Source organism: Copadichromis virginalis, linkage group LG20 (assembly GCF_057382275.1).
Source record: "Copadichromis virginalis isolate Kocher_CV1m ecotype Utaka linkage group LG20, C_Virginalis_male_GT1.1, whole genome shotgun sequence".
NCBI lineage: Eukaryota > Metazoa > Chordata > Actinopteri > Cichliformes > Cichlidae > Copadichromis > Copadichromis virginalis.
The window spans coordinates 4415171-4440705 of record NC_140637.1 but is presented as its reverse complement, the minus strand read 5'-3'; the positions used below and the strand labels follow the sequence as shown (position 1 = coordinate 4440705).

The window sequence follows — 25535 nt, the reverse complement described above, 5'->3', positions numbered from 1 at the left end:
GTCGGTTGAGGGGAGAGGGGACAGGACAGGGTCGGTGTTCTCCCTATCAAAGCGGGCATAAAAGAGGTTTAGGTCCTCAGCCAGAGTAGGACTATCGGCTGAGGGTGATGGTGTTCTCCTTTTGTAGTCCGTGATAGCCCTGATGCCTTCCCAGACCTGCTTTGGGTTTGTGATGTTCTCAAACCTGGCCTCGATACGCCTCCTGTGCTGCTGCTTGGCAGTCTTGATGCCTCTTCTCAGGTTAGCCCTGGCAGCACTGTATGCCTCCTGTAAGTTGTTGAACTCTGTGTGTCATCCAGGGTGGATTATTAGGGAACACACGGAGTCGTTTCCAAGTTGTTACATTGTCCACACAGAAACAGATGTAGTCCAAGACAGTGGAGGTGTAACTGTCCAATGCGACACGATTGTCAGTGTCCTGCACCTTGAATACCTCCCAGTCTGTGCAGTGGAAACAGTCCTGAAGCATCGGAATAGCATCCTGCGGCCATGTTCTCACGGTTTTGGTTGTAATCCCAGTGCTCTTGATCTTTTGTGTGTATATTGGGTGTAGCAGAAGGGAGAGATGGTCTGACAGTCCCAGGTGGGGATAGGCCTGGGCTCTGTATGCGTTCGCCATGTTGGTGTACACCTGGTCCAAAGTTCTATCTCCTCTGGTAGCACACTTCACATTTCGGTGGAAATTGTGAAGTACAGATTTCAGGTCCGCGTGATTAAAATCCCCAGCCGCAATAAAGACACTGTCCGGGTGTGCTACCAGGCTGTTATTGATGCTGCTGCTCAGTTGTGCTAACGCTAGCTTAGCATTAGCATCTGGTGGAATGTAAACAGCGCAGATGTAAACGGCACAGAGCAGAGCAGAGTCCAAGGTTTTATGGTTTTACAGCCTTAAGCAGAATTTGAACTAGCACCCCCAACCTCAGCTAAAGCCCATATTATATTATATATATATTATATTGCCCATGATTGTTTATTTCTGTATTATAAATCTTGCACAGGGATGTCAAACCGACTTTTTGTTTCATGTTGTGGGCCACACAACAGCCCACTTTGACCTTTTGTGGACCAGTGAAACTGCCCTTTCTCTCAGTGTAAACTTTAATCCCTGAGATATTTTAATACAGGCTTAGTCTGTAGTCTGCTTAGTCTGCTTATGCCTCTTGCCGGCTCTGATACAGAGAAGTCTGAAGATCAGAAAGCTAATTCATGCATAATTTACCGTGTGTCTGTGAAGGTTCTCAGTCATCCAGGTCATCGTAGTCAAAGGAGCTTGCAAAGAAAAGCGTCTGGACTTCTTTAAGTTACTTGAAGACGTTTCACCTCTCATCCGAGAAGCTTCTTCAGTTCTAAGGTCAAATGGTGGAGAGTCCCAGATATAAACCTAGTGGGAGTATCCCCCCACAGAGGGACAAAAGGACCCTCTGATGATCCTCTAATCGCCTGAGCAGAGGTGTGAAACTGGGTGTGGGTCCCAATCAGCCAGAGTTTCGGGTGAGTTCATTGTGAAACCTGGCCCCACCTTATCATGCAAATTCCTGAGATCAGATGGCCCAGGATGTGAGTGGGCGTTTAATTTACTGTGGACATAAAGCAACAGTGATGTTCTGCTTTTAGAAAAGTTCAGTGTAAATTTATGATACAACTTGAAAAAGACGGTGGCACAGTGGTTAGCACTGTTGCCGCACAGCAAGAAGGTCCTGAGTTCAATTCCATCATCAGGCGGGGTCTTTCTGTGTGGAGTTCGCATGTTCTCCCCGTGTTTGCGTGGGTTCCCTACAGGTACTCCAGCTTCCTCCCACAGTCCAAAGACATGCAGCTTGTGGGGATAGGTTAATTGGATAATCCAAATTGCCACTAGGTGTGAATGTGAGTGCGAATGGTTGTCTGTCCCTGTGTGTTGGCCCTGTGACAGACTGGCGACCTGTCCAGGGTGTACCCCGCCTCTCGCCCTATGACAGCTGGGATTGGCTCCAGCGCCCCCCACGACCCTGAAAAGGATAAGCGAATGCATGGATGGAACTTGGAAAAAGAAGGATGCTGTCCAACTTGTCACACTGGAGACTCTTTCTTGGATGCCTTTGTTCACTTTGTCATCATAAGGTGTTGTGTCCAGAATTTTAAAGTGAAAAATAAAATTGAATCCATTTTAAAATAAGGCTGTAACATGACAAAATGTGGAACAAGAGATACGGTGTGAATACTTTCAGGATGCACTGTATCTGCTGTGGGCACCCCTTATGAATAAGGAAGCAGTTCAAAGTAGCTTTCTTTATGTAAATGTCATTTTCAAAAGGTTATGGTCTAATAACTACATTTTCAAGAGCTTTCTGTTGTTGTCTTCATCAGAACATCACTCCTTTGTTAAACCAAAATACCTTATTATCAGACATATTTTGATTGTATGACAAACAAGCTATTTGCATATCTTCAAATCATGTGGATTTTCACATGCAAAATGTCCGAAAGCAAAATATAGCGATACAGAGAGTTTTGTGCTGAACTTGGTGCTCACTCTGACTCACAGGGAGGGGGGACGAGCTGGACATGAAAACAAAGTGCTCTTTGTTTCATGTCTTTTACTCATGATTATCAGCTACTGACGCAAGCACTTCTTACTCCCATGTTCTTAATCAAGTGACGTGCTGCATGTTTGTTACTTTTGAGAACCTTTCCAAATGCATTTGCTCTGCCTGTTGAAAAGAGGAAATCACTCCAATGCAAATAAGATTTATTTTTTACAGACACAAACAGCTTTACTGAACACAAACCACACACACGTTTCTGTGGGAGGACACACAGTGCTTTTGAAATAGCAACAAGCAGCCGTTTGATGACACCAGGACCTAAACTGAAGGCAGGAGTTTGTCAAGTTAGCAGATTCTCAGTTCTGTATAAAAATGACTTTTTGTTGATTTGGCAATGGTTGAACTTGTGCAAGGAGGGAACACCGAGGGAGGGGATCAGCATGCACCACTCACTGTACTATTACTCAGAAATAACTTAATGTAAAGGACAGATGGTACCATAATTAAGTTTAGACTGCCAGAAACAATGTCACAAACTAGGAGTATAATACAAATGAGAAGCGTCACTGCACACAAATGCTTATGTGCCTTCACTGCACTGAGTCATTGAAACGACTGCTAAAATAACAGTAAAACTATCTGAAGACTGAGACTTTTTAAGCTAGTTACCCTGCATAAGGTCCTGTGGGTAATTATAGCAGAAATGTCAACCATATACCCACAACAATTCAACCAAGTTCGTCATTTTTACTACGGACATTATTAAAAGGCTGTTGTACCGGATGCTGAACCGATTCACTACAAATGTCATGACTGGTGGTGGTCAGAGGGCCCGGTGGCGCCTGTGTCCGGCAGCCTCGCCTCTGTCAGTGCGCCCCAGGGCAGCTGTGGCTACAATGTAGCTTGCCATCGCCAGTGTGTGAATGTGTGTGTGAATGGGTGAATGACTGAATGTAGTGTAAAGCGCTTTGGGGTCCTATGGACTAGAAAAGCGCTATACAAATGCAGGCCATTTACCATTTACCATTTAGTAAATGTAACGATTTCAGAAACTATTAAACAATAAGTAATATTTGTAATTTATTTGGCTGTTAATTTAGGAATGGGTCTGTTAGCATTTTAAGTTTCTGTCTGCTCGGGGGGAATTCCTTTTCTACAAGGAAACAAAAATGTTACTGAAGCAGGTTAAACTTTTAATAAACTCTGACAGACTCGCTATAAACAGATCAAACCCCCCTGACTAGACTAGCAGCTACATAATCATTTGCCAAGAAACACTCAAGTTAAAATTATATTTGAACATCTAAGTCTCAAATAACCCAATAATAATTAAGTTAGTGTGACTGGAAACGCATGTGACCCCATTCAGTCAAAATCAATCAGCTGTTCATAAAAAGGGCATGACTGCTGCCGCTCAACTTGTTACACAAACCACAATCTGTAGATGCAAATTTGCTTTTACTAATACTGTGGATGTGTGGATTTTGAAGTAATTTAAAGTGAGAACCAAGGACCAGTGAATTTGTGAAGTCACGATGACTTTAATCTTTGACCACTGAATTCTAATCAGTTTGTCCTTGAGTCCACGCTAGTGTTTAACTCTTTCCTCAGGTTTCACTGCGACTGCAAGGCGTAGTTTATTTTGTTGGTCTAAAAGTAATATGAATTCTTGCTGTATCCTGCTTTGCTTAAGTTTAAGGTTCAGGTTATTTCAGGTTATAAAATCCTGGGAGTTCATCTGCTCCATTTCTCTGGCAGCCTTCCACGTCTATATAGTCAACTTTAGTTTACTCTCCATGGGCTGGAGTCTTAATTCTTTGTTGGATCCAGTGTATTTTTTATGAGTTTTGAATGTGAATGCTACTCAAATCTGATACAGGAAGAATTACATTGTACAAACATGTAAATATGACACGATATGGTCACAAACCATTAAAAAAACAAAACAAAATAAAGAACAAAAGATGTTATGAAATTCTAATTACTGTGATAAAATAAAGAAAGAGGGACTCAAAAAACTAAAAGAAGCAAACACCTTGGGTGCACAGACTATAAATTCTCTCCCTGATATTGGCTACCAGCAGCTCTCATTATCTTCCTGTAGCGTAGCTTTTCTCTTTTTACATGATGTGATATGTTTACATGTAAATCTGTGCAATGTCCTGATGTAAAAACAGGGAATGTGGTGAGAATTTTGTTTGTGTTGTGCAGCACGGTCACTTCTCCGCCTGCACAGCTCCCATACAAAGACTTCCCTCCTCTCTGATGGTCTCCAGCTCATCTGTGTGAATGGCCTGTGTGATTAAATTTAACTCCTCACACATGGTCTCGTACCGGTACGCCACACGGATGTCAGGAACGTTGGTTCGCCTGATGTCATTGCCTTCCTGTCCCTCTTTAATGTAGTTTGGGCCCAGCCAGTAACGCTTTGCCTGATTTAAAAAAAAAACAACAACAACCCACAAATGTCATATTAAACACTCTGCGAACACCAGAATTTGTGATATGCAACAAAAAATGTATACCTTATGAGAAAATCCACTCATCAGTACACTGTTTCTGGCAAGCTCACACATGTCACAGGAGCTCAGTTTCCACACTTGAGCAGCAATGCTGTACTCTTCCATCAATGGCTCCTAAAAAAAATACACGCAGACAATTATATAAAAGCATTTTGTAGTGAAAATGCAAAGTTAAATTTGAAAATTTAATTTAGTTGAAAGATTTTGTCTGAATAGCTTAAAATTTATTTGAAATAGCCAAAGCTGAATTTGCTGAACCAGCTCAATTACATTAGAACACAAAAATGTAAACGAGGTTAAACGTAGAAGTAGAAAAGGAGTGAACACTGAGGGAGGGTAGAATTACCAAAAACTGAATATTGTAATAAATAAACCCCAAAAAGTACCTAAAATAAACATCACTTGTTGAAATTGCCTTTTTTTTAAAGTAGTTTAAAAAAGCAAAACCTGGAGCTGAAGTGCATCAGAATGAAGAACACACACACACACACACTTGCTTGCTCTTTTTTTAAAAATTATTTTCTTGTGAGGTTTATCTCAAAATGTGCTATAGAGATACATTTTGACTTAGTTACTTTACTTACTTAGGATTTTACAGTGGATTTATGACTTAGTGAAGGTGGAGGTTTAAAGCATGTTATTAAATGTTTGACTTACCTTGGTAAAGTGAAATTGCAGAGGGTCATCTGTAGACAGAGAGACCATGAGGCCTCTGGACAGGTACTCTGGTAGTGGGTTACGATGGTAGCTGAGAAACAGGCTGTTATTGCTGAGAGGAGACATGGCGATGCCTACCTGGGCTAGGTAGTATAGATACTGCAGCACAGGAGCCTGGAAAGAAAACATGGCACAATGATGACCAACGCATCAGAAATACATCAGGTCTAAATTTCCAAAATCTTATAAGGAAGAAACATAATACATAATAAATAAAATCTAATAATAATAATCTATAATCTGAGGCCTTCATAAACTCTTGGAAAAATAAGCTCCCCTGTTTGTGAGGTAAACAGCTGCTCAACAGCTGTTGAAGGTCACACCTTCCTGAGCAGCAGCCCATGGGAGATATTCTCGGTCAGCATGAAACCAGAAACCAGGTGATGGATCGGCCCTGCCTCGCCACAGTGAGGACGCAGGACGAGTGTGTGGAACCCCCGCAGCCTAAAACAATAAAGCCACACAATAGTGAGTACTGAGTTCAGCTGTGTTAGGGCTCAGCGCAAACACTCTTTGCTGCTTCCCAGTGACTCATATACAAAGAAGATGACAGATAAAAGCAAAGTGCGAATCTCCAGTGTGTATTATTTGCTCTGTAACCTTAAGCACTGTCGAAACAGAATTTGCATTTGTTATCAAAGTTTTTCGAGCTTAATTCACATGAGATAAATCCAGGCTTTTCGCCTTTTTATCCAATAATGTTATTAATCTTTATTATTGATGTGCTGCATGTGCTTTACAAAAACTGTCTTTTTGTGGTTAAAACAAAGGTTGACAAACCTTGACAAAAGGTTAACAAAATTTTGCAAGCGGGCATTTTTTGCAAGGAAAGAAAATTTTAACACTTCCTTTTACAAATGCATTAAAAATCTTCACCTATTCCTATCAAAGACCAAGATACTAATAACTATAACAAAAAAAAAAAAAAGCGCTAATAGCTCAAATGACACATTAAGGATTGATTTATTTGTCTAACTGATGTTAAAAACACAAAAAATATACAATCATGGATCAAAAATCTCAGGCAGTCAGATCAAGTAAAGTCTGATTTATGTACCTGCGCAGGTGATTCAGCACAGTCATGTTTGCATACATGTAGTAGAGGTAGTAGGAATAGGGCGGGTTGTCCTCTTCTGTCCAGTTGACTGGGAGCGGACTGTCCAGGTTGAAGATATGTTGCTCTGGTTTTGATTCATCATCCACGCTGTCGAAACCCACAACCTGTTTGAGGGATGAAGAGCAGATCAATAAAACGACTACCCAAAAAGTGACTGCAGTAAAAGCAAATGACCAAAAAAGCTTAGATGTCGTACGTGCTGAAGGAAGAGGTGCAGCTCTGGGTGGCTGCTGGGGTCGACCGTAACCTCAAACAGAGGCATGAAGATATTCTCCAGCATTTCTTGGAAGTTGCACAGCTGCTTCTTCGTGTGGTAGACGTCACTTTGAAGAAACAAGAAAACAATTCAAGAAGCCCACAGGGGAGATAACTAACGAATGGGTTGAGGAAATAATAGATATCAAATCTTTATTTTACTCATGTATTCAATAGATATTTACAGAAGGATCATTCATAATGTTGACTTGGATTTGTGTCAGAGTTGCTAGATACATGGAAATGCTTAGTTTTCAGTATAAGTTGTATAAATGACACAAAAACAAACAACAAAAACTAAACACAGTAAAAATCGAAACAGTGTCTCTTTTCAGGCATTTTCCAGTTATAAAAAAAAAGAAGCCAAAACCGTTTAATATAGGGACTATTTTCTTTTTACTGTCTACTTCTGCAGTAGTTCTGCGGTAAAATACAAAACATTTTGTTAATGGAGAAGATGCATGACAACTTAGTTACGTTGCTACTCTTCTTTTTATCACTCAATTTTTGTCACATGATATATCACAACACCACATTTATATTTACAAATCTCACGTAACGTCGAGTAGCTTAGCAATAAGGGAGTGCAAGTATCATCAGCTTTTATTAGCTTACTTAAAATCTGCTCTAAAGAGAGAGGGGACTGCTTTTTCATTGTTGTTTATTTAATTCAGTTTGCTACTCTTTTTAAGCTCACAAGAGTCGTGGCACTTGGACAAGCCAGCGCACGTTGTCGGAGTAGACCTGATGTTTGACTGCCCATCTGGCCAGTTTGTCCCACTCGTTTCTGGAGCGGCCGTAGATTGACAGCCTGAGCTCCACGTTCTGGTACTTGCTCTCCTCCAAGTCGGCCATCACCTCCTGAGAAGAAGAGACACACCAAGTCAGCCAGAGGGCGCCAAAGCCCAGAGAGTCCGCCTCCAGGTACCAGAAACGACTGGTCTGTGTAAGAAACAAGTGTTTGCAACTTCAAGTGTTTGTGCATACAGTGAGCACCTTAATAATGTGACCAAAGTATTTCCCCTCAATGTAGTTGTCCGTTTTGATGAAGATCTCTCTCAGGATGGACTCGCCAATGGGATTATATTTGGCATTGAATTTGTCAAATCGGTGGAAAGTGTTACGATCCTGCAATAAAAAGGTGAAATACGGAGTCACAATCTCTGACCAGGCAGCACCTATGAAGACCTTTTTTTAAAATCTCCTTTATGGGCACTACTCACTGCATGCATGTCCAGTGTGTCAACACTCAGGTCAAAGGCTGTAAGGTGCATGCTCTCAAACACCTCCATCAGTGTCTGACCCCTGCCTCTTTCCACGTGTACAATCTCTTTGGGATACTTCTTCATGGCTCTTTTGATAAAACGTAGAAGGTGCTTCTGGTTCATACAAGAGGAAGCATGAATGTGCGTGTCAACCTGTGGAACAAGTCAGACAAACAGGGAACATAAACCCTCTAAGATACTGCAGTCTGCTTCTGGATTTAACAACACTAACCATGACTGGGTGAAACAGAAAAGCTCTCAAGTTCACCTTACGGATATTATAAAAGTCTCGATGTGGGACTTTCTTCTGTGCTGCCAGCTCTTTCATCTCATTGAGCAGGATGTGCATTTGGAATTTGGAGCTGAGGTATTGCAGACGTCTATAGCAGAAGGACTTTCTGTGGCAAAGCCAAAAGAAAGACAAATGATGGACTCTTTCTGTGACAGTCTGAAAATAAACTTCTGTTGATCCTTTTTGAGAATCTATTTTTTAACTATAAGGTTAAATTAATAATTTATTAAAAATGTGGGAAACCTACACTGGCCCATTTATAATGAGAGCCATCATGACGTTCATATCAGCGATGTACTCCTGCAGGTCTGGATACGGCAGATCCAGCTCTGTGGTCCTGTAGGCAACATAACAACTAAAACACTCTTTCCTCAAGCAAAATGTGTGAACTCAAGTCTAAAAACAGACATAAATCTAGTCACGGTGAGGACGAAGCATGTGTGCAGAAAGTAAAAGATTCCCGACAGATATCTCACTTATCCATAGTGTTCCTCGTCGTGTACAAGTGCATAACACCATCCACCATCTTACAGCCGTAACCCATATCAGGGGGCATGCTGGTGGGGTCCACGTTCTCATAGGGGTGTGTTTCAGAAACAGGTGGGTGCACTGTGGCATCTAAGAGGAGACAGAATGATCCAGTGTGTCACGACTTTGATCAAGGTGGGCAAGCAAGTGCAGCTATGGTCTGACTTTAACTGCCTACATGCTGTGACAGCCTGCAACTGATGGATCGTGAGATCTGTGGGTGTCCCTGGTTATGTTTTAATATGAGAGAATTGCACAGATTACCAAATATTTCTGAGCAAGAATAGCCTAAGTAGAGCACTCAAGAACACAGGTGCAAAAAACTGTTGGTAATTATTATTGTCTTCAAGACTGAGCTGAAATTATCCTGCAGTTAAATCTCCTGGGTCAAATTTGTTATGAAATAAATAACAGCTTTGATTTGTATTGAAATATTTAAAAAAAATGAAAAAAACACATACATTTCTTTTTTTTAGTCTAATAAACCAGATAACCTAAATTTACAAAGACAGACATTTACATTAAATAACACACTGACATACAAAGACTCCTAACATTTTGAACCGTAACATGTTCCTTATTTACTTGATAAAATCTAGTTTAATCATGGGTTTAAAAAAGATCTGTTCATCCATCCCTCCCTCCTTCCTTCCTTCCTTCCTTCCTTCCTTCCTTCCTTCCTTCCTTCCTTCCTTCCTTCCTTCCTTCCTTCCTTCTCCTTATCAGAAGTTAGGTCACAATTTGGTCCCAGGCCAGAGATATATATGATCTTCAGGTAAGGTTCTGGGTCTTAAAACCCACATCTAGGGGGGCACCCTAACAAGATATCCAAATGACCCCAACTGGCTCATTTTAACATTGTGAAATAGTAATTCAACACCAAACTCCCTCTGGATGTCCAAGTACCTCTCCCTATCTTTATATATCTATATGACCTTACTCTTCCAGTAATTGCCCAGGATGCACGACCATATGTTTTTTTTTCTTTTTTGGGGGTGGGGGGGGGGGGGGGTGTCTGGTAAATCATTTTTCCTTTTCAGGCCAGTCCCTTCCTCAACTCTGAGCTCTGCACTATTTTCCACTAAAGAACCGTGCCCTGCATTTTGGAGGTTCTGACTCTCATCCTGTCCCTTTCACACTTGGCTGAAAACCACTCCAGTGCACGCTGAAGGTCATGCTCCAATGAAGCCAACAAAACCACATCAACCGCAAAAAGCAGGATGCTTTTCTCAGGTTTCCAAAGCAGACACCCTCCTTACCCCAGCTACAGAATCTGAGACAAGGGGAAAACCAGGCAGAGTCCAACACAGACTGAAAACGTGCCTGACTTTGTGGCGAGGACACAGACAACACTCTCACCCCGGTTGTAAAAGGACCTGATGGCCCGTAACAACAGACTCAGAACCTGTGGGGTATACTAAATAAATATTGTTTTGACTAATTTAGATTACAGTATAAAATGATGCAAGAGCAATGGTGCAGATGAGGACATTCATACTTGCAGTGACTGTGGTTTCTGGGATCTCTTCCTCATAGATATCTAAGTCTAGGGGTCTCTCACTCAGCTCCTGCAGGTAACGAGCAGTGGTTCTGCAGAAGCTCTGCAGCGACAGGCCCATGTACTTTTGCCTGATGAACAGAGCCTTCACTACACATTTGGCAGCATCCAGCAGATCTGTAAATGGAACCTAGGACAGAAAAACAGATGTCTTCATGAAAGATTTGACTGTAAGAGAAAAAAACACACACACACAGTCTTCCTGCAGTGACCACTCTGACTTACCCCACATTTCTCTTCTCCAGAAATAGTGACTCGCTGGTACTCCCTCTCAGGGACCGGTTCTCTCTCCTGCAGGTCAGGAATTTGGCTCTGCTCCTTCATGTATCTTAAGATAGATAAATAAACATATGAGATCACCATTCTGGCAGTTTAAGATGAGCATTGAGGGGTTCATGTGACTACGGTTGACTCACTCAAGATCTGTGGCACTGTCAGTCTTCATGAACTCTTGCTTGGCTCGTAGGAGTATGTCAGGTTCAAACCTGAGATCACAAACACAAAGGCCGAGTTGAGTTCATAGTCTGACTGCAAAGTCAAGTACCTCTTTTGCCGCTCACGCTTACTTGACATCCTGGCTGATCTGTCGCTCAAGGCGATGACGTTTCTCCTCCAGCTGTTCAATGGGGCTGTCCTCTGGAAATTCATAGGGGGCGCTCCGCATCTCGCTCTCTGCCAGGCTGCGTGAGAACAGCTCCTTCAGACAGAGACAAAGAAAAATGAAAGCCACGGCGTAACTTTGAACATCACTGGTTAATTATTTGCACAGTGGCTGAACACTGACTTCGGCAATCTCCTTGTATTTTCCATCCATGGAAGTACGTAGGTCAATGGATTGTTTCAAGGCCACAGGGATCCCAGGCAAGGAATGCTGGGAAGTGAGGAGGTGGCGGGTACCACGGAGATCAACTGCAGATAAATAGGGAAAGAAAGTAGGCGCTGAGCAGTTTCTCTTCTGTGATAACATATTCTCAGGAGCCTTATTTCGAGACTTCAGTAAATAATGGTCTAATTACAGTATGAAGAGAAGAAACAACCCACTGAGTGGAGCACATGGGGACTAATGTTTGCTGTTTATCTTTATATCATGTCTTTGCCTGTGCTGCATTTTTAATAACCTGTAGGAAATAATTTGTCATTGGTGTGCATGATAATAGCAACTTGCTTCCATTTAGGGTAATATTTTATAATACAGCCCGTGACTAATGGCGTAATTAAATTTAATTGTATTTAATTCGAAATTGCAATGTGATTATATTTACTTACAAATAATTAATATCCTGGTAACTTATTGGAAAACACAACAAATATTTCCCCATCTTACATCATAAGTACACTGTACTCTTGGGCACACGGGCTGTATTATGGAGTAGCTTAACCTTAACCAACTTCTGGATATTTTGCAGGAAAGGAGGCACATATTATAATGTAAGTAATTTTAAGTACATCATAAGTAAAAAAGAACAAATGAGCAATAGAAACTTCATTATGCATTGTAAATGTAGGATTGGAAATATTGTTTTCCTTCAAAATTACTAAGAAACATAACATTTTCTTGTCTCCCATTCTGTAAAATACCTGAAAGTTAGGCAAGGTTATGCTACTCCATAATACAGCCTGCACCCCAAAAAGATGGCACAACAATGTTTGGTTTTCCACTAAATTACCCAGAAATTACGAAGTACTAAAAATGACATGTGCACTACTTAAATTTATTTACAGTATAATTATTTCTTTCTTTACAGTAAAACTGTAAAACTACATTTTGACTTCAAATGAAACACACTGAATGTCCATTTAATTACAGGGGAATTTTAGCCTTAGTTGCGGGCTGTTATAAAGTGTTGCTCGCTTTGATTTAAAGATTTACTGTCAGAGTCTAAGACGTTTACTTTTTTCTAGGCTCCTCAGAATTATCAAATTATAATGGTTTCGGTGGCTTTCGTGGTTCGTTAAAAAGCTTTTGAGCATGAGGTAATGCATTGTTACAAATTGAAAAATGCACATCTCAGTCAGGGAAGCTCCACTGCTAAAAGCTTTTTATTCACTCAGCAAAAGTATCGATTCAGTGTAATTTACTCTTAATGTTACATGTTAGGACCGATAAGATTGCTTGTAAAACTTTTTCAAAGTCACTAAAACAATCTGCAGAAGCTTGTTGTTCCTCTTCACACAGCAGTGGAGGTCTGAGCTCAGTGGCTGTTTGTGCCTTCAGACACAATGAGCCATTCAGGTGGAGAGCCCATCAGCACATACACCGACTGATGCAAGCCATTGTTGCCACTGCAAGGCTTGAGTTTTATACAAACCCTGTTGTCATGGGAAGCTGAAGAGGGGAAAATAAAGGAGGCTGGTTCTTGACATTCAAAGACTTAGGACATGAGAGGTATGAGTGGAAACTGTTTTTTATAGCACAAAAGAAAACAGAGATCACACTTTCCCCTTTCGGCGTATATTTAGACAGATATTAATCTTCCCCTTGAAACGATGCACCTGCCACTGAAATATTCATCATCCTGCTAAATATTTCATCCTGTGCATGCTAGGCTGTCACTGAGACTGTTGTCCGTCAGCATTTATAGACCATACACACAAGAAGGTCAAAGAGGGCGCACTGTTTGATACTTAAAGTCTGCACTCAAGTTTGACTTATTTAACGCAGCATGTCTGAGCATGCCTGCTCCTTGGAGAAAGCAAAGGAGACCAGAGAGGCCAATTAACTGGGCCGATTAGCACTTCACAAAAAGCTTCATTAAAATTTATTTAATAAAAAAAAAACACTCAGTGAAGTAGGCGAAATGGCTGCTATAAAGAGAGACGGTGGTAAAATAATTGGCTGGACCACAACTCACCACCAGTTTATCACCTTCTGCTTAACACCGTCCAATCAGCACTTCCCACTCCCACTCACATGGACTACAAGGGAGTAAAGTCAAAACAAGCACAGTATTTCTGGCTAAAAGGTTTTTCAGATCATTATGAGAAACGCAAACTTTTTTCTTAATTATTTGAGTATGATAATGTTTTGCCCTGTAATAGTTGAATGAGTTTAACTCAATTTCCCTTTATAAAAAATATCATTTTTTACTGAACTGTGTTGAAAAATGATCTTTGATATTTGATATATATTTACTAAAAAGCGGATTCATTTGATTTAGGAGATGCACAGAATCATCTTGTATAGCTTCCTCTCTGAAATACACATCAGTGCTGGGAAAGTCTAAAGATAAATGGTTGTAAAATCTTCTTTTTTATGTCATTTTGAAGATTTTTTTTCTGCTTACACACTCAGCAGGATCAGTCCAGTTTAAGTGTTCATCATAGTGCTGTCGACAAACATGGCAAAATTAGCCTCAAGTGAAAGTTGGAAAGCTGGTTTTTTTTGCATATTTATTTACAATTGTTTGGTTAGAGTCACTATGCATAACTATAAACTCACCAGACACTTTATTAGGAACACCGATTTAACTGCTTGTTAATGCAAATATCTAATCGGCCAACTCAAAGCGTTTAGACATGCAAGCAGAAAGAAAGTGATGACCATAATGTTTCTTTTCATTAATTGACTGGAATGACTATGAAGGTAGCACAGCTGATGGTGCCAGACTGCCTGGGTATTACAGAAACTGCTGATCTATTGAAATTTTCCCACACAACCATCTCAAGTGTTTAAAGAGAATTATTCAAAAAAGATAAAACATCCAGTGAGCTGCAGTTCTCTGAGTGAGATGCCTTGTTGATGGCAGAAATCAGAGGTGAATGGCAGGAAGCTTCAAGCTCATCTCTGAAGAGTATTTCCAGCACCTTTTTGCATTAAGCACAAAGAATTGGGTCAGGGGGGCCTGGAGCATATCCCAACTACCATAGGGCAAGAGGCAGGGTACGCCCTGGACTGGTCACCAGTTTGGTACAAGGCTAACACAGAGACATAACCCCATGCTTAACTTTGGACTATGGGAATAATATCCAGAGAGGCCGCACACAGACACAGAGAAAACATAAAAATGCCACACAGAACTGGATATTTTAATATTCATAAAATATTTATACTTCAATATTGGAAAGCTAATATTTTAAGTACTTTATACTCACTTCAGGTTAAGTTTGGAAGCCATAATTATCATTTCCCACTATTTTGACAGTTTTTAGTGCACACTAACTGCTGATACAAATAGCTGTTAATAGCAGCTCTAGTCATAATGGAAATATAAATATATAATAAATCATTTATATAAATAAGAAATTATACTGATGCTCGTATAAGTCAGCTTCCTCTTTCCAAAAGCAGGGTTGAGTCAGTAAAAAAATGCTGCGATGCTCCAATCTCAGCTGAAAACTGAAGTCACACATAGACGCTTCTCTGCTATTAAGAAAGGGCAAGTCTGTCAAACGTAGCGGTTGCCTAAGATATGTCTCCGCTGTTATTCTGGGAGACATCAAAATCATCATGATTACAGCGGACACTTGTGCGGAGGGCGGGAGGTGACCAGTGGCAAAGACATGCATGCTGGGCCACAATAGAGCAGAGCCTAGCCAAGCCTACCAGACCCCAAGCTAATCCCCTAATGGCTGCTATATTTGGATCAGTAGCATCAATGGTTGCATAACAACTCATCCCCCAACAGAAGAGCAAACCACTCAAAAATTAAAGTCAGCCATAATTCATTTGCCTTTAAACTATATATAATCTGGCAGGCTGAAGCTTTTAATGCACTATGAGGCAGGTGCATGAGGGTCCAATTAAAACACAATTTAAAGTGTTTCCCGGCTCTACCACATGTGTAGGAGCAAAAAACACTTTGAACATGAGACAACGCAACTCACATGCTCTCTCACAGCTCGTCACTACATATTGCCTCAAAACAAGGTCAGATAGTATCAGCTTGCAGAGAGACTTCCACCACATGAATATTTCAGTAGCAATACAGAGCATGGAGAGGTCCCAGCTCAAGTCTTACAGCATGGTGTAAAAAGTCACCACAGACGCAACGATAACTGGGAAGTCAACCTACTCCTGGAGCTGCTTTTTTCTCAACCTTGTACAGGAATAAAACTTTCCAAAGAGCGTTAATATTCCCTGACCGATCAGAGTTAAGATTACAGGATGGTTATATTTGTATATTGACTGTCTTTTACCTCTACACCCTCCCCTCTTTCTGGCTACAACCACACAGGCCATGGTTCACCAAATGCTTTCTACCTTCTTCCACTGACTGTGCAGCTTTCTGCTCACAAAAAACGTCAGTGACTCACAGCCTCTGTAGCAAATCTCTCTCAGTGGAAGCCGTATGTTCTCACAGCGCACATGTGTCAGCACTGCTGAGATGGCAGGATTACTGGTGATGGACAAGTATGATTAATAAGTCAGGGGAGTAAATGTGGATAGTCTCGGAACCACTGTTTCAGTTGTTTTTCATCGATGGGCGCAGATTACCACTTCAGCATAACTAAATTACCAAATTTGGCGACTCACCACTTGTATGGGCAGTCTCCTGGTCATATAAAAAAAAAAAAGGATCCTATCCAGCTATGCATCAATCAGCCGCCATCTCTCATTACTGAAAGTTCTTCTATGCCAAGTGATGGTTTAGTCTCTGCAGCTGCACAAACTGCATGTTCACAAATCTCCTCTCTGTATTTATTTTACTGTTGTCAGACTTCTCAGTTGAACCATAAAGAAAAGCAATACCAAAACTATAAAAAGCTCAATGCCCACTAGACTTGAAAAAAAAAATTTCTGCAGGGTCTTGCGGTTGGAGGCGTAGCTCAATTTATCGATCCTGGCTGCTTCTCTTTGCACGGTTGCACCTTTAGAGCACTCTCAAAAGACGCGAGAAAAGCAGTTTTTGGGACAATCAATCGACACACTTTCTTCTCAGCGCACTAAAGACAGCACTGCTCAGGGCTGTTACACAAAGCCACCAAGGGACAGGCAGAGGAGAGTGGCAGTGATTGGGAAAAAGAGAAAGGAAAAAAGGAGGAGAGCGAAAGGGTTATTTGGGCTTTTTTTTTGTTGCAAGGGATGAGGGTAGTGGAGCGTACCTGCCTCCTCAGAACCTGTCTTAACCAGCAGCTAGCAGGGCCGAGGGAGGAAAGAGAGACAGAGAGAGGGAGAGAGAAGCTGTCCTGGCAGGGCGATGGAGCATGCCAAACAGCAAATGGCCCAGGATGGCGTCTGCTGTCCTTTTAAGATGGGTTAAATGTGATGGCAAGGACAGAGGGATGGCAAGAAACAAGAAAGAAACACTTCAAACAGTCAAATGTCAAAACTGGCAAAATAAATGAAAACCCCCCACACGCGTACATATGCTTTCACATCAATGCACTCACAGACTCACACAGTCATACCCTCTGCTCGCTTAATCTGTCCCTGTCATACATACAAAGAGCTGGTCCAGCAGATCCATGAACTCCCCTTCACATCCCAGTATGTGACCCCCCACCCTCTGCTCTGTCTGCCTCCTGGTTCAGGCCAGCTGTCGTTGCACTAGCTGCCTCTGGAGCTGATCCTCCTCATTTGAATGCCTCTGACATCTATCTGGAACGTACCACGGGAGGGTAAGGAGGCAGGGGGAGATGGCGCACATTACCAGAGGATGTGCACTACTACTGCTATGAGTTACTGCAACAAGAACCCCCCCGCTCCTGTCTACCTTATAGTCCATGCTGTATTTTGCTGAGGGGACCATGTGTTCAGGATGTTTGTATCCTCAGTGTGTGTGAGTAAAGCGGTGCTGTCTCAGCAACAAGGTTTGAGACGTCATTGTCTCTCTCTTTTTTTTTTTGCCGCTGAATAGTAGCAGTGTGAGAGAGATGCCTGTCCGATAGATGCACCCTGCCTCCTTCTCTTCTCACATGAATGAAATTAAAGGGCCAGCAATGTTGTCCCCATTACGGTTGCTGCAGCAACATAATATGCTGCAGGTCTGCGACTGCATTCCCAATCACAGAACTATGCATATGCTATTTGAAATTATTCTTCAGTAACACAATGACCCGCATTTCTACAGCCTGATTTCAAAATATTAAACATTTGCAAAACCCTCCACTGAATAAGCTCTTTACTTTTTTTGATATACTTTTGTAATAAATGTAAATTTGCGCTGGATAACAGAAGCAACAATGTGGATCTCAAAAATGTGGTGAAAATGCAGTGAAGGTGGTGAATGTCCCAGTTTATTTATACATATATATATATATACACGTATATATATATATACATATATAGTGCATTATGCTTTTGTTTTGTGTCTGAAACACAATTAAGGCTCATAAACAAAACACTATGTGGCTTGAAACTTGAATCTGTATCATGTTAAAAAGTGAGTGCTTGCGTCAAACATCTTATCTTCTCTTGCTCAATATTATTCAGCTCAGTTTGTCTAAACTCAGAGCTGAGTAAAAGAAATTCCTACCTTTTCAGTCCCTATCTTAGACTCTTTTTCTATGCTGTCTTTTTATTACAAATGATACAGGAGCCATTATTCTCGCTTGGAACAGATTTAACATCTAAAAAAGAACAAATGAAATAATAGCTCACATTTCAGAGTTCAGAAAATGTGACTGAAATGAAGTAAATTGTGCGTTTCTTTACTTTAGCAGCAGAAACATATGTGAGGAATAAACTGTAGCTACCTGTGGAAAAAATAAGACATTCATTGGAACAGTCCCAGGTACCATAAGGTGAGAAGCGGGGTACACCATGGACAGGTCGCCAGCCGGTCGCAGGGCCAGTCAGAATTTCTTCATAACAAATTACAGGTGATGCTGCTGATGCAGGTAATTTGCATAGAGTTTGACTGTGCAGCTTTACTGGACTACAACAAATTACTGATTAAAAGCACTCTGGCCATCATTATACCACACTGCAAAAAAAGTATCCTCTTTTCAAGCTCCAGACTCAAACATGATGCCGTCAAACAAATTAGAGCACTGAAAAGTCCATATAACTACCAGCAAATTATCACTCTGCCTCTCAAGCTAAAGGGATGCGTTTCTTTTTTCAAGGCACTCAGATTCCAAATTGCTTTCAAGAGGTCTAATCAAATTGTTGAGGCCTCGCAGAAACAACACTTTCTTCAGACCAGGCTCCCTCTGATGGTCGAACACAGAGTCACACACTGATTAATCAAAGCCCTGAAACGTGTCATTCTACAAAAACCAGCACCGAGGATCAATATGGAAAAAAACATCAGTATGTTGAAGAGTACCTCTCTGATTGTTAATATGCTTTGATAATTATACATTTCATTACAGATTCATCTAGATTAAATGAGACATTGTAACAATTATCTATTCACCATTTTCAATCATACACAGCAAATCCAGCATGTTCAAATTAACACTGTCGGATTTGATTTCAACACTATTAAAGTGTCTATATGGGTCCACACCAGAGAGTGTTAATTTAACTCTTTTTGGAGAGTTGGTACGTTAACTCTGATTTAGTGTTAAACACCAAATCTGTCTGGAGTTGATAATTTAACACTTGGTGTTAAGAGTTTATATATTAACTCTCAAAGAGTATTTTAGTTTAACTACGTAAGAGTTATCTTCTAATTCATTCTAAAAAGCGGGAATTTTACTGTTCTGAACTTCTAGAAATTTCTTTTGGAAATAAACATTTACTAAAAAGATGCAATGGTTTTTGAAAAACATTTATTCTGAACTGTGCACCACAATTTCAAAACATTTTCTGAAAGATGTAACAGTGTACATGTTCTCACTTTCATTAGAATTTTGTTTATCAAAAGGTCTGACATGGTAAATGCAAATAACAGCATTCTCAACACTTATTTCTTCAATACAATATGCATGTCCTTCATTCATCCCTTTGTGGAACTTCAACGCACTTCTGCTCTCCCCCATATTCCATCTTCACAAGCATATCCTGTGTGGAGATTGAATAAAAATTAGTTGACACTAATTAACGGCACAAATAATCCAGTAAACAATTGCAGCACAGTAAAAAAAAAAGGAATCCTCTTTGAGCCATTACTTGTGTAAAGTATTTTCCCAAAAGACAAGGACACAGGCAACAGGTAATACTGAACTAAATGTAAAACCTCAACCTTTTTCATTTTTACCTAAACCGTGTGCACAAAACTCTGGAGGGATCTAAATGCTACCGTAGAATCGAGTCAGGACATCTGCTACTGCTGTTTGCTCGTTTTTTTATTTTTTTTTTATGGGCGATCGTTTTCAGGCTTCAAGTAGCACCATTATACCAACATTTCACATTCTAGACATTGTTTTAGGTGTATTTGACCAAAAGTTTGACTGAAAATTCACATGCAAGCTTTTTTTCAAGGCTGTGGTATTTGCCCGCAAACAATACTTTTCAGCTAGCTAAAACAGAATGTTATGCTATCAGCGAGCAACATGGCTAATGCCTTTCACACAGCTTTGTCTCAACTCCAAAGAGCCACAGAAGTAAAAGCTAATAACAATTGAAACAATCTTTGAAAAAATGACTTACCAAGCATGGCAAACAACTCAAATATGTAGAGCAAAATGTTCTGAAACGGCTTCACTTCAGCTTCGATTGGAGCCGTGCTGGGGGCGGAGTCTGTGAATTTACTCTGTTGGTGTCATAGCCCCTGTAGGAGTTCAGAGTTAAGAGGTCAAGAGTTAATGTTTCCATTGTAACACCTCCAGATTTGAAATAGAAACACTCATTTTTAACACTCGATTTTAACTACTATCATTTTACACCTCAGAGTTACATTAAAAGAATGTGACTCTGCTTAGAGTAAAATTAACTCTACTTTTGCAAGGAGACTATTAACACCAAAAAATTTAACACTTTTGAATTTGCTGTGTAGCAATGCCTCATATTTTTATATAAAGATGTGTTGTCATTCATTCTTCAATCATGAATTAAACCGATGATTTGCAGGGGTTATTTTGACATGATTGGCATGAAAATCCCAACAGTTCAAATCCAAATATACTCAGCTGATCTGGATATTTTCAGAATCAAGAAAATATTTTTGCTTTCCATGTTGAAGCTTTTACATTAGGACTATTTCCTTACAGAAAAGATTATTAAGCACCGTAATTACTTCTAATTACTCACTTATCACTGCTGCTCTAGTAGAAAGCTGTATTAAAAGGAAATACTTAAAATACACAAAGATTCCTCTAAATGTGTCACACAAACCACTGAAAATATTATCTATATTTTAGCAACTAGATGCTTTCTAGTCTTTCTATTGAAGAATATATCTCCACAGATCAATGTGCTGCAAACAGCAGATGACATCAGAGGACTCTGCAGTATACCCCTTGTAGCACCACATTATTAAGTACGTGCAAATATCCTTTGAAACGATGGTCCCACCCTTAGGGCACAAGTCCATGAGACCCGTATAGGGCCAGATAAGTTGGTTCATGTAAGTAAGAGATATACCAACAGCTAACCAGCAGCACAGACTGAGGATGGACATAAGGAGTGACTGACTGAAGGTTATCAGCTGAAGGTGTGTTGGGTTGAGCACCATCGTTACAGGATCTCTGTCGGGTCATTACTGTAGCAGTTTATGACACAGACTCTGACTTATGTGACATGCAATGATGACAAGGCGTGGCACATCCGAAGGAGGTGTGATCGAGATGTGGGCGAAGTGCAGTGTGTCAAAGATCCATTACTGTATGAACGACCAATTAGAATTTTGTAATACTTGAAATTGTGTTTGATATTTATTTTTTTTTATGCTGCTCTGCCTTTCCAAAGTACTAGAATGCCTTTTCCAGCCCTAACTCTGACCCTTCACTGCGTTTATATGACAGCTGCTGTATTGAAGATAACGATAGCTAATCAATTATTGCAAATCTGTGAATAAACATCCACTGCTACATGTTATTTGCACTGTTTTAAGTGGTTCAACAAGTGGAACACAGCGCACAGCACGGACTAGCCAAACTGGTGAGTGGGTGTCGGTCTAATATCGGCACTGGCTCTTTCACAGCCACAGAAGTGATTCACCTACTGCTTCTCTCTCTGCCGAGGTTTGCTCCACAAATCCTGCACATTTTTGAAGAGTTTCACTGCACAGCATATGCTACACCACAGCCTTTCTGCCTGATGGACATGGTACAGGGTATTATGTGTACAGAGGTTTTACAACCCTTGAAGAAATTTAAGCTGTGAGAGATTCATTTAGTTCTGTTTATTCCGCTCTGCTGGATTTAATAAGATAAAAGCTCTTCCAGCATGGGGAATATCAACTTAAACAATCATTCAGCACAGCAGCGAGCACACAATCTTGAATTTATGATCTCTAATAAGCAGCTGGAGCATTATTAAAAACCTTAGTAATTCTTCAAATAGAACATCTAATATAGTCACACTCTCGCTAACCTGCAACCTTTTTATTTTTACTCCATCTTATACAGACTGCAGTGTACTGTAGTGGTGTGAACTAGAGGGCGTCCTTTTGAAAAAACAAAAAAAATGAGTCACTTAAATGTCATATTTGCTTACTCAGAAGGTTCCCTGGATGCTTTAACAACATAAAATGTGATGTTGTCCTAATGCGCCTCTGTGGAGACTTTCTAAATCAAACCCCGGAGGCTTCAGTACTGAATCTGTATTGGGCAGAGACAGCCTGCGCTTCCTGTTTCTGCCAGTGCTGCTTCTCTTCAATGATTTCTTCCAACAAGAACGCAATTTTGGAGCAGCAAATGAGGATAATTACAGGGAACATTTCGACTGGAAGGGAAGGGGGCTGACAAATCCCTCAGACATCCTGCTGTTGCATTTATTGTCAGGGTTGAAAATCAATCCCTAACTACCTCGCCAATCATCGTAACGTCATAGCGTGCTGCTGTCTATCCCCAGTGGTGACATGACCTATCTGAAGGAGCTTTTTTTAAAGACGCAGTATATTTTTTAAGAACATGTTGTGCGTGCATTATGTCATACCAAACTCTCAAATGTATTCCAGTGAGGAAAGACTATATTACTTCCTCCAAATGAAATAACATCGAGACTCGGGCGTCTTCTTCCATTTAAATACAGTTATCTATGGCTCAGTTCATTTTCTTGAATCAAAAACCTGCGGTGGGGTGAAATGATTTAATATTTGCGTATTTTACTTTCTCTCTGAAAAACAGATGACCAACAAAGACTGACAATAGTTCTGAATGACACTGAGGTGTTTGATTCCTTATAAACAACTCATAAGGTCTAAGTGTGATCTTTCATTATATCACCATTTGCATGACGTAAATGTAACTGAATGAAAACATTTTGCATTTCAAAGAAGACTAATGAACAGAAATAGCTGCTATTTGATCTTTTGGTCATTGTATACTCTTTGTAGTTTCAGTGAAAGCCTGACCAGCGTGTGCATACATCAGAAGGGAGGCTAATCCTCTCATTCAGTGGGGGATCAAGTCCTGAGGTACCAACTTACATATTCTCTGCAGGCTACATACCACCATGGGGCTGAGTGAAAAACACTGCTGTTGCTGTTTATCTAAGCATCCAATCCCGTTTCTTAAAGGAGAAGACTAATTCTACATGCTGCACAGGGACTAAAATTGTTTTTTCACTGCATGCAATATGTTTCGAAAGCATGCAACAATATAAAGCACTTCCAACCTGTCAAACAGCCTGTAACCCTTTAGGCTAAAACAGGCAAAACATCAGTTTTCACCTAACAACAACAAGTTATGCAACATCAAATTTGCTCCATACAGCAGCAGCCGATCATACTGTTAATCTACTTTGGATGATCCAGCTGATGCATGTTGTGTGTGTTCTAAAATGAAGCTGGAAAATAAGAGTTGAAGGGCAAAACTAGAAGCCAGAATGCTGACATTAAACTGCAAGGTATGAAGGCAAAATCCCCCGCAGAGCATCCAAAGCATCCTCTGCTGCACTGCTCTAATCAACAGGTTTGCATTTCCCAACTACTTACGAAGAAAAAGTAATTACCAAAGATTCTTCTTTAATGAGTTTTTTCTTGTTTTCTAAAATAGAATAATCTAATTTCACCTAAATATGCATAGTACAGGGCTAATCCCCCTGGCTTCAGATCATATTGTTCCTCCTTCTGTTACAAGATCAGGATGCTCAAACCGTCCTCCCTCTGCAGTTCCAGTCTGCCACCACTCACCTGTGCTGGCTGTGTACTGCAGGCTTCCCCTCTTCCTGAAGGGAGACAAGGGCTTGTTTTTGGCCCCTGTGCCCCCGGCTGAGTTCCCGGAGGTCAGGTTGGAGGACATGTTCCCGGGTCTCGCTGGCTCAAATTGGGAAAAGAAGAGCTGAGTGAGTCAGAGCTGCGGCTGACGGAGCGGCGATAAGAGACACAGTGAGAGAGGACAAGAGAGGAGACCGGGGACAGACAGGAGAGGAAGGATGGAGCACAGATGCTGGGAGTTTGAGGGAGTAGGTGCCAGTCAGGGTGTTCGTGTGTGAGTGTGTGTGGATGTGAGCAGGGATTTCCAGAGTGGTTGGTGCAGCGTGGGGCTGCGGAGCATCCCTCTGCATCGGAATAGTCCCCGCCCCCTCAGAAAGACTCCCGTGCCTGAGCTGCAGCACTGATGGAGGGTGGGGTTGTGATGGAGAGGCCCACCCCCAGCACGCCATGCGCCATTTACATGCACACTGAGTACAACAACGCTCAGCACTATTGCGCAGTCCTGCTGTTGCCATAGCAACCACAAATCTAAATGTGGGCAAGCAAGCGAGGAGAAAAGTTGTGGTTATAGCGAAACTGAAGTAGTAAAAGTCAATTCTACTCACTCTGTTTTTGCAAACCACCTGTTATCTTCGCAGTCTTTGCAATTTAGGGCAGAGACTGAACAGTTACCAAGTAATGAATTAAACACTCATTATTATGATGAATACTGGGATTTTTCTTTTCTTTTCACAAAAAATACAAATGCTTATTACACTTAGTGTAGGTACGTGGAGAGCATCTGTAACCATAACCGTAAAAACTCTGCTCGGATTTATGTCCTTATTTGCAAACTGCAGGGAGAGAGAGAGACGCGCGGATTCCGCGCAGTCCTTCAATTGTTTGAGGAAATGGACTCTTCGACGTAGGTCAAAAAGATCCTCGGATTAGGTAAAACACTCCAAATTTAACTTGTGAGAGTACATTATCAGGATGTTGGTATCTCTCATTTTAGGTGAATTGTCATGTAATTTCTGAAAGAGAACGGCCATTTTTCATTTACTCTTATTTCAGTTTAACCCAGACTATTTTTTCAGGTGCCACTGAAGCACAATCAGCACAATGACATGGGTATTATGAGAAAGATTAATTGCGCCATTGTTGATTCGCCACAGGATGACTGGTTTAAGTTAAGCAATAAATGAGAGTTCATATCTTTGCTGTGAAACAATTTTAAGTGCCTACTTTCATTCAGGAGAATAAAAACTTCAAAACTTAATGTCCTGATGATGCTGACGTCACCAAACAGCTTGAATCCCAGTGTAAGGCTCGCAATGACTCGTTTTCGCCAAAAAAAATTCGATTTACTGTAACATAAGCAGCAAATCCTCATTAACTGAAGCTGGAGCCAGGGAAACATTTGGTGTATGAAAATTTATCACCCCATTTATTTTTATCACTTGATTATTGTAACTTTCATCTCTTATAAGCCAGCGAGGTGCGATTAGAGACAGCAGTAACAAAGCACCCTGAGGTGGGGTGAATTATTTTCTTGGAAAACAACTTGCTGGGTTGCTCAAGGGAAGCTTTAAAAAGACCACATTTAGTGAACGCGTTTGATGCATTATA

General features: G+C 40.8%; 1 protein-coding gene and 1 long non-coding RNA gene across 4 annotated transcripts; both read right to left on the bottom strand.

The window, feature by feature from the left end:
- Positions 1–2711: 2711 nt before the first annotated feature.
- On the bottom strand, positions 2712–24416 carry ampd2b (adenosine monophosphate deaminase 2b). Of its 3 annotated transcripts, none has more exons than XM_085443472.1 (18): positions 23904–24416; positions 11564–11688; positions 11346–11476; positions 11196–11264; positions 11005–11107; positions 10720–10909; positions 9170–9311; positions 8941–9030; positions 8670–8799; positions 8360–8554; positions 8133–8264; positions 7834–7997; positions 7078–7204; positions 6822–6985; positions 6088–6208; positions 5705–5878; positions 5051–5161; positions 2712–4957 (listed from the first exon to the last, which is right to left on the bottom strand). In XM_085443472.1, exons 1-18 carry the CDS (start codon positions 24010–24012, stop codon positions 4742–4744), a joined length of 2493 nt encoding a protein of 830 aa, XP_085299598.1. In that variant the 5' UTR covers positions 24013–24416; the 3' UTR covers positions 2712–4741. The 3 variants fall into 3 exon arrangements, with proteins under 3 accessions (XP_085299598.1, XP_085299599.1, XP_085299600.1); XM_085443473.1 differs by lacking the exon at positions 23904–24416 and adding an exon at positions 17163–17281; XM_085443474.1 differs by lacking the exon at positions 23904–24416 and adding an exon at positions 16822–17076.
- LOC146684085 (uncharacterized) lies at positions 19421–20591 on the bottom strand. Its single transcript, XR_014917208.1, has 2 exons — positions 20258–20591; positions 19421–19669 (listed from the first exon to the last, which is right to left on the bottom strand). It is a non-coding gene; the product is annotated as an uncharacterized LOC146684085 (long non-coding RNA).
- Positions 24417–25535: the final 1119 nt, after the last annotated feature.

Excerpts from the sequence above, each read along its gene's own strand:
- ampd2b (XM_085443472.1), bottom strand. The coding sequence starts at position 24,012 with ATGTCCTCCAACCTGACCTCCGGGAACTCAGCCGGGGGCACAGGGGCC. Across the intron at positions 10,910-11,004 it reads CTGGAGAAGAGAAATGTGGG|GTTCCATTTACAGATCTGCT; the intron begins GTAAGTCAGAGT and ends TTTCTGTCCTAG. Across the intron at positions 5,879-6,087 it reads ATGGGCTGCTGCTCAGGAAG|GCTCCTGTGCTGCAGTATCT; the intron begins GTGTGACCTTCA and ends TTTTCTTTCCAG.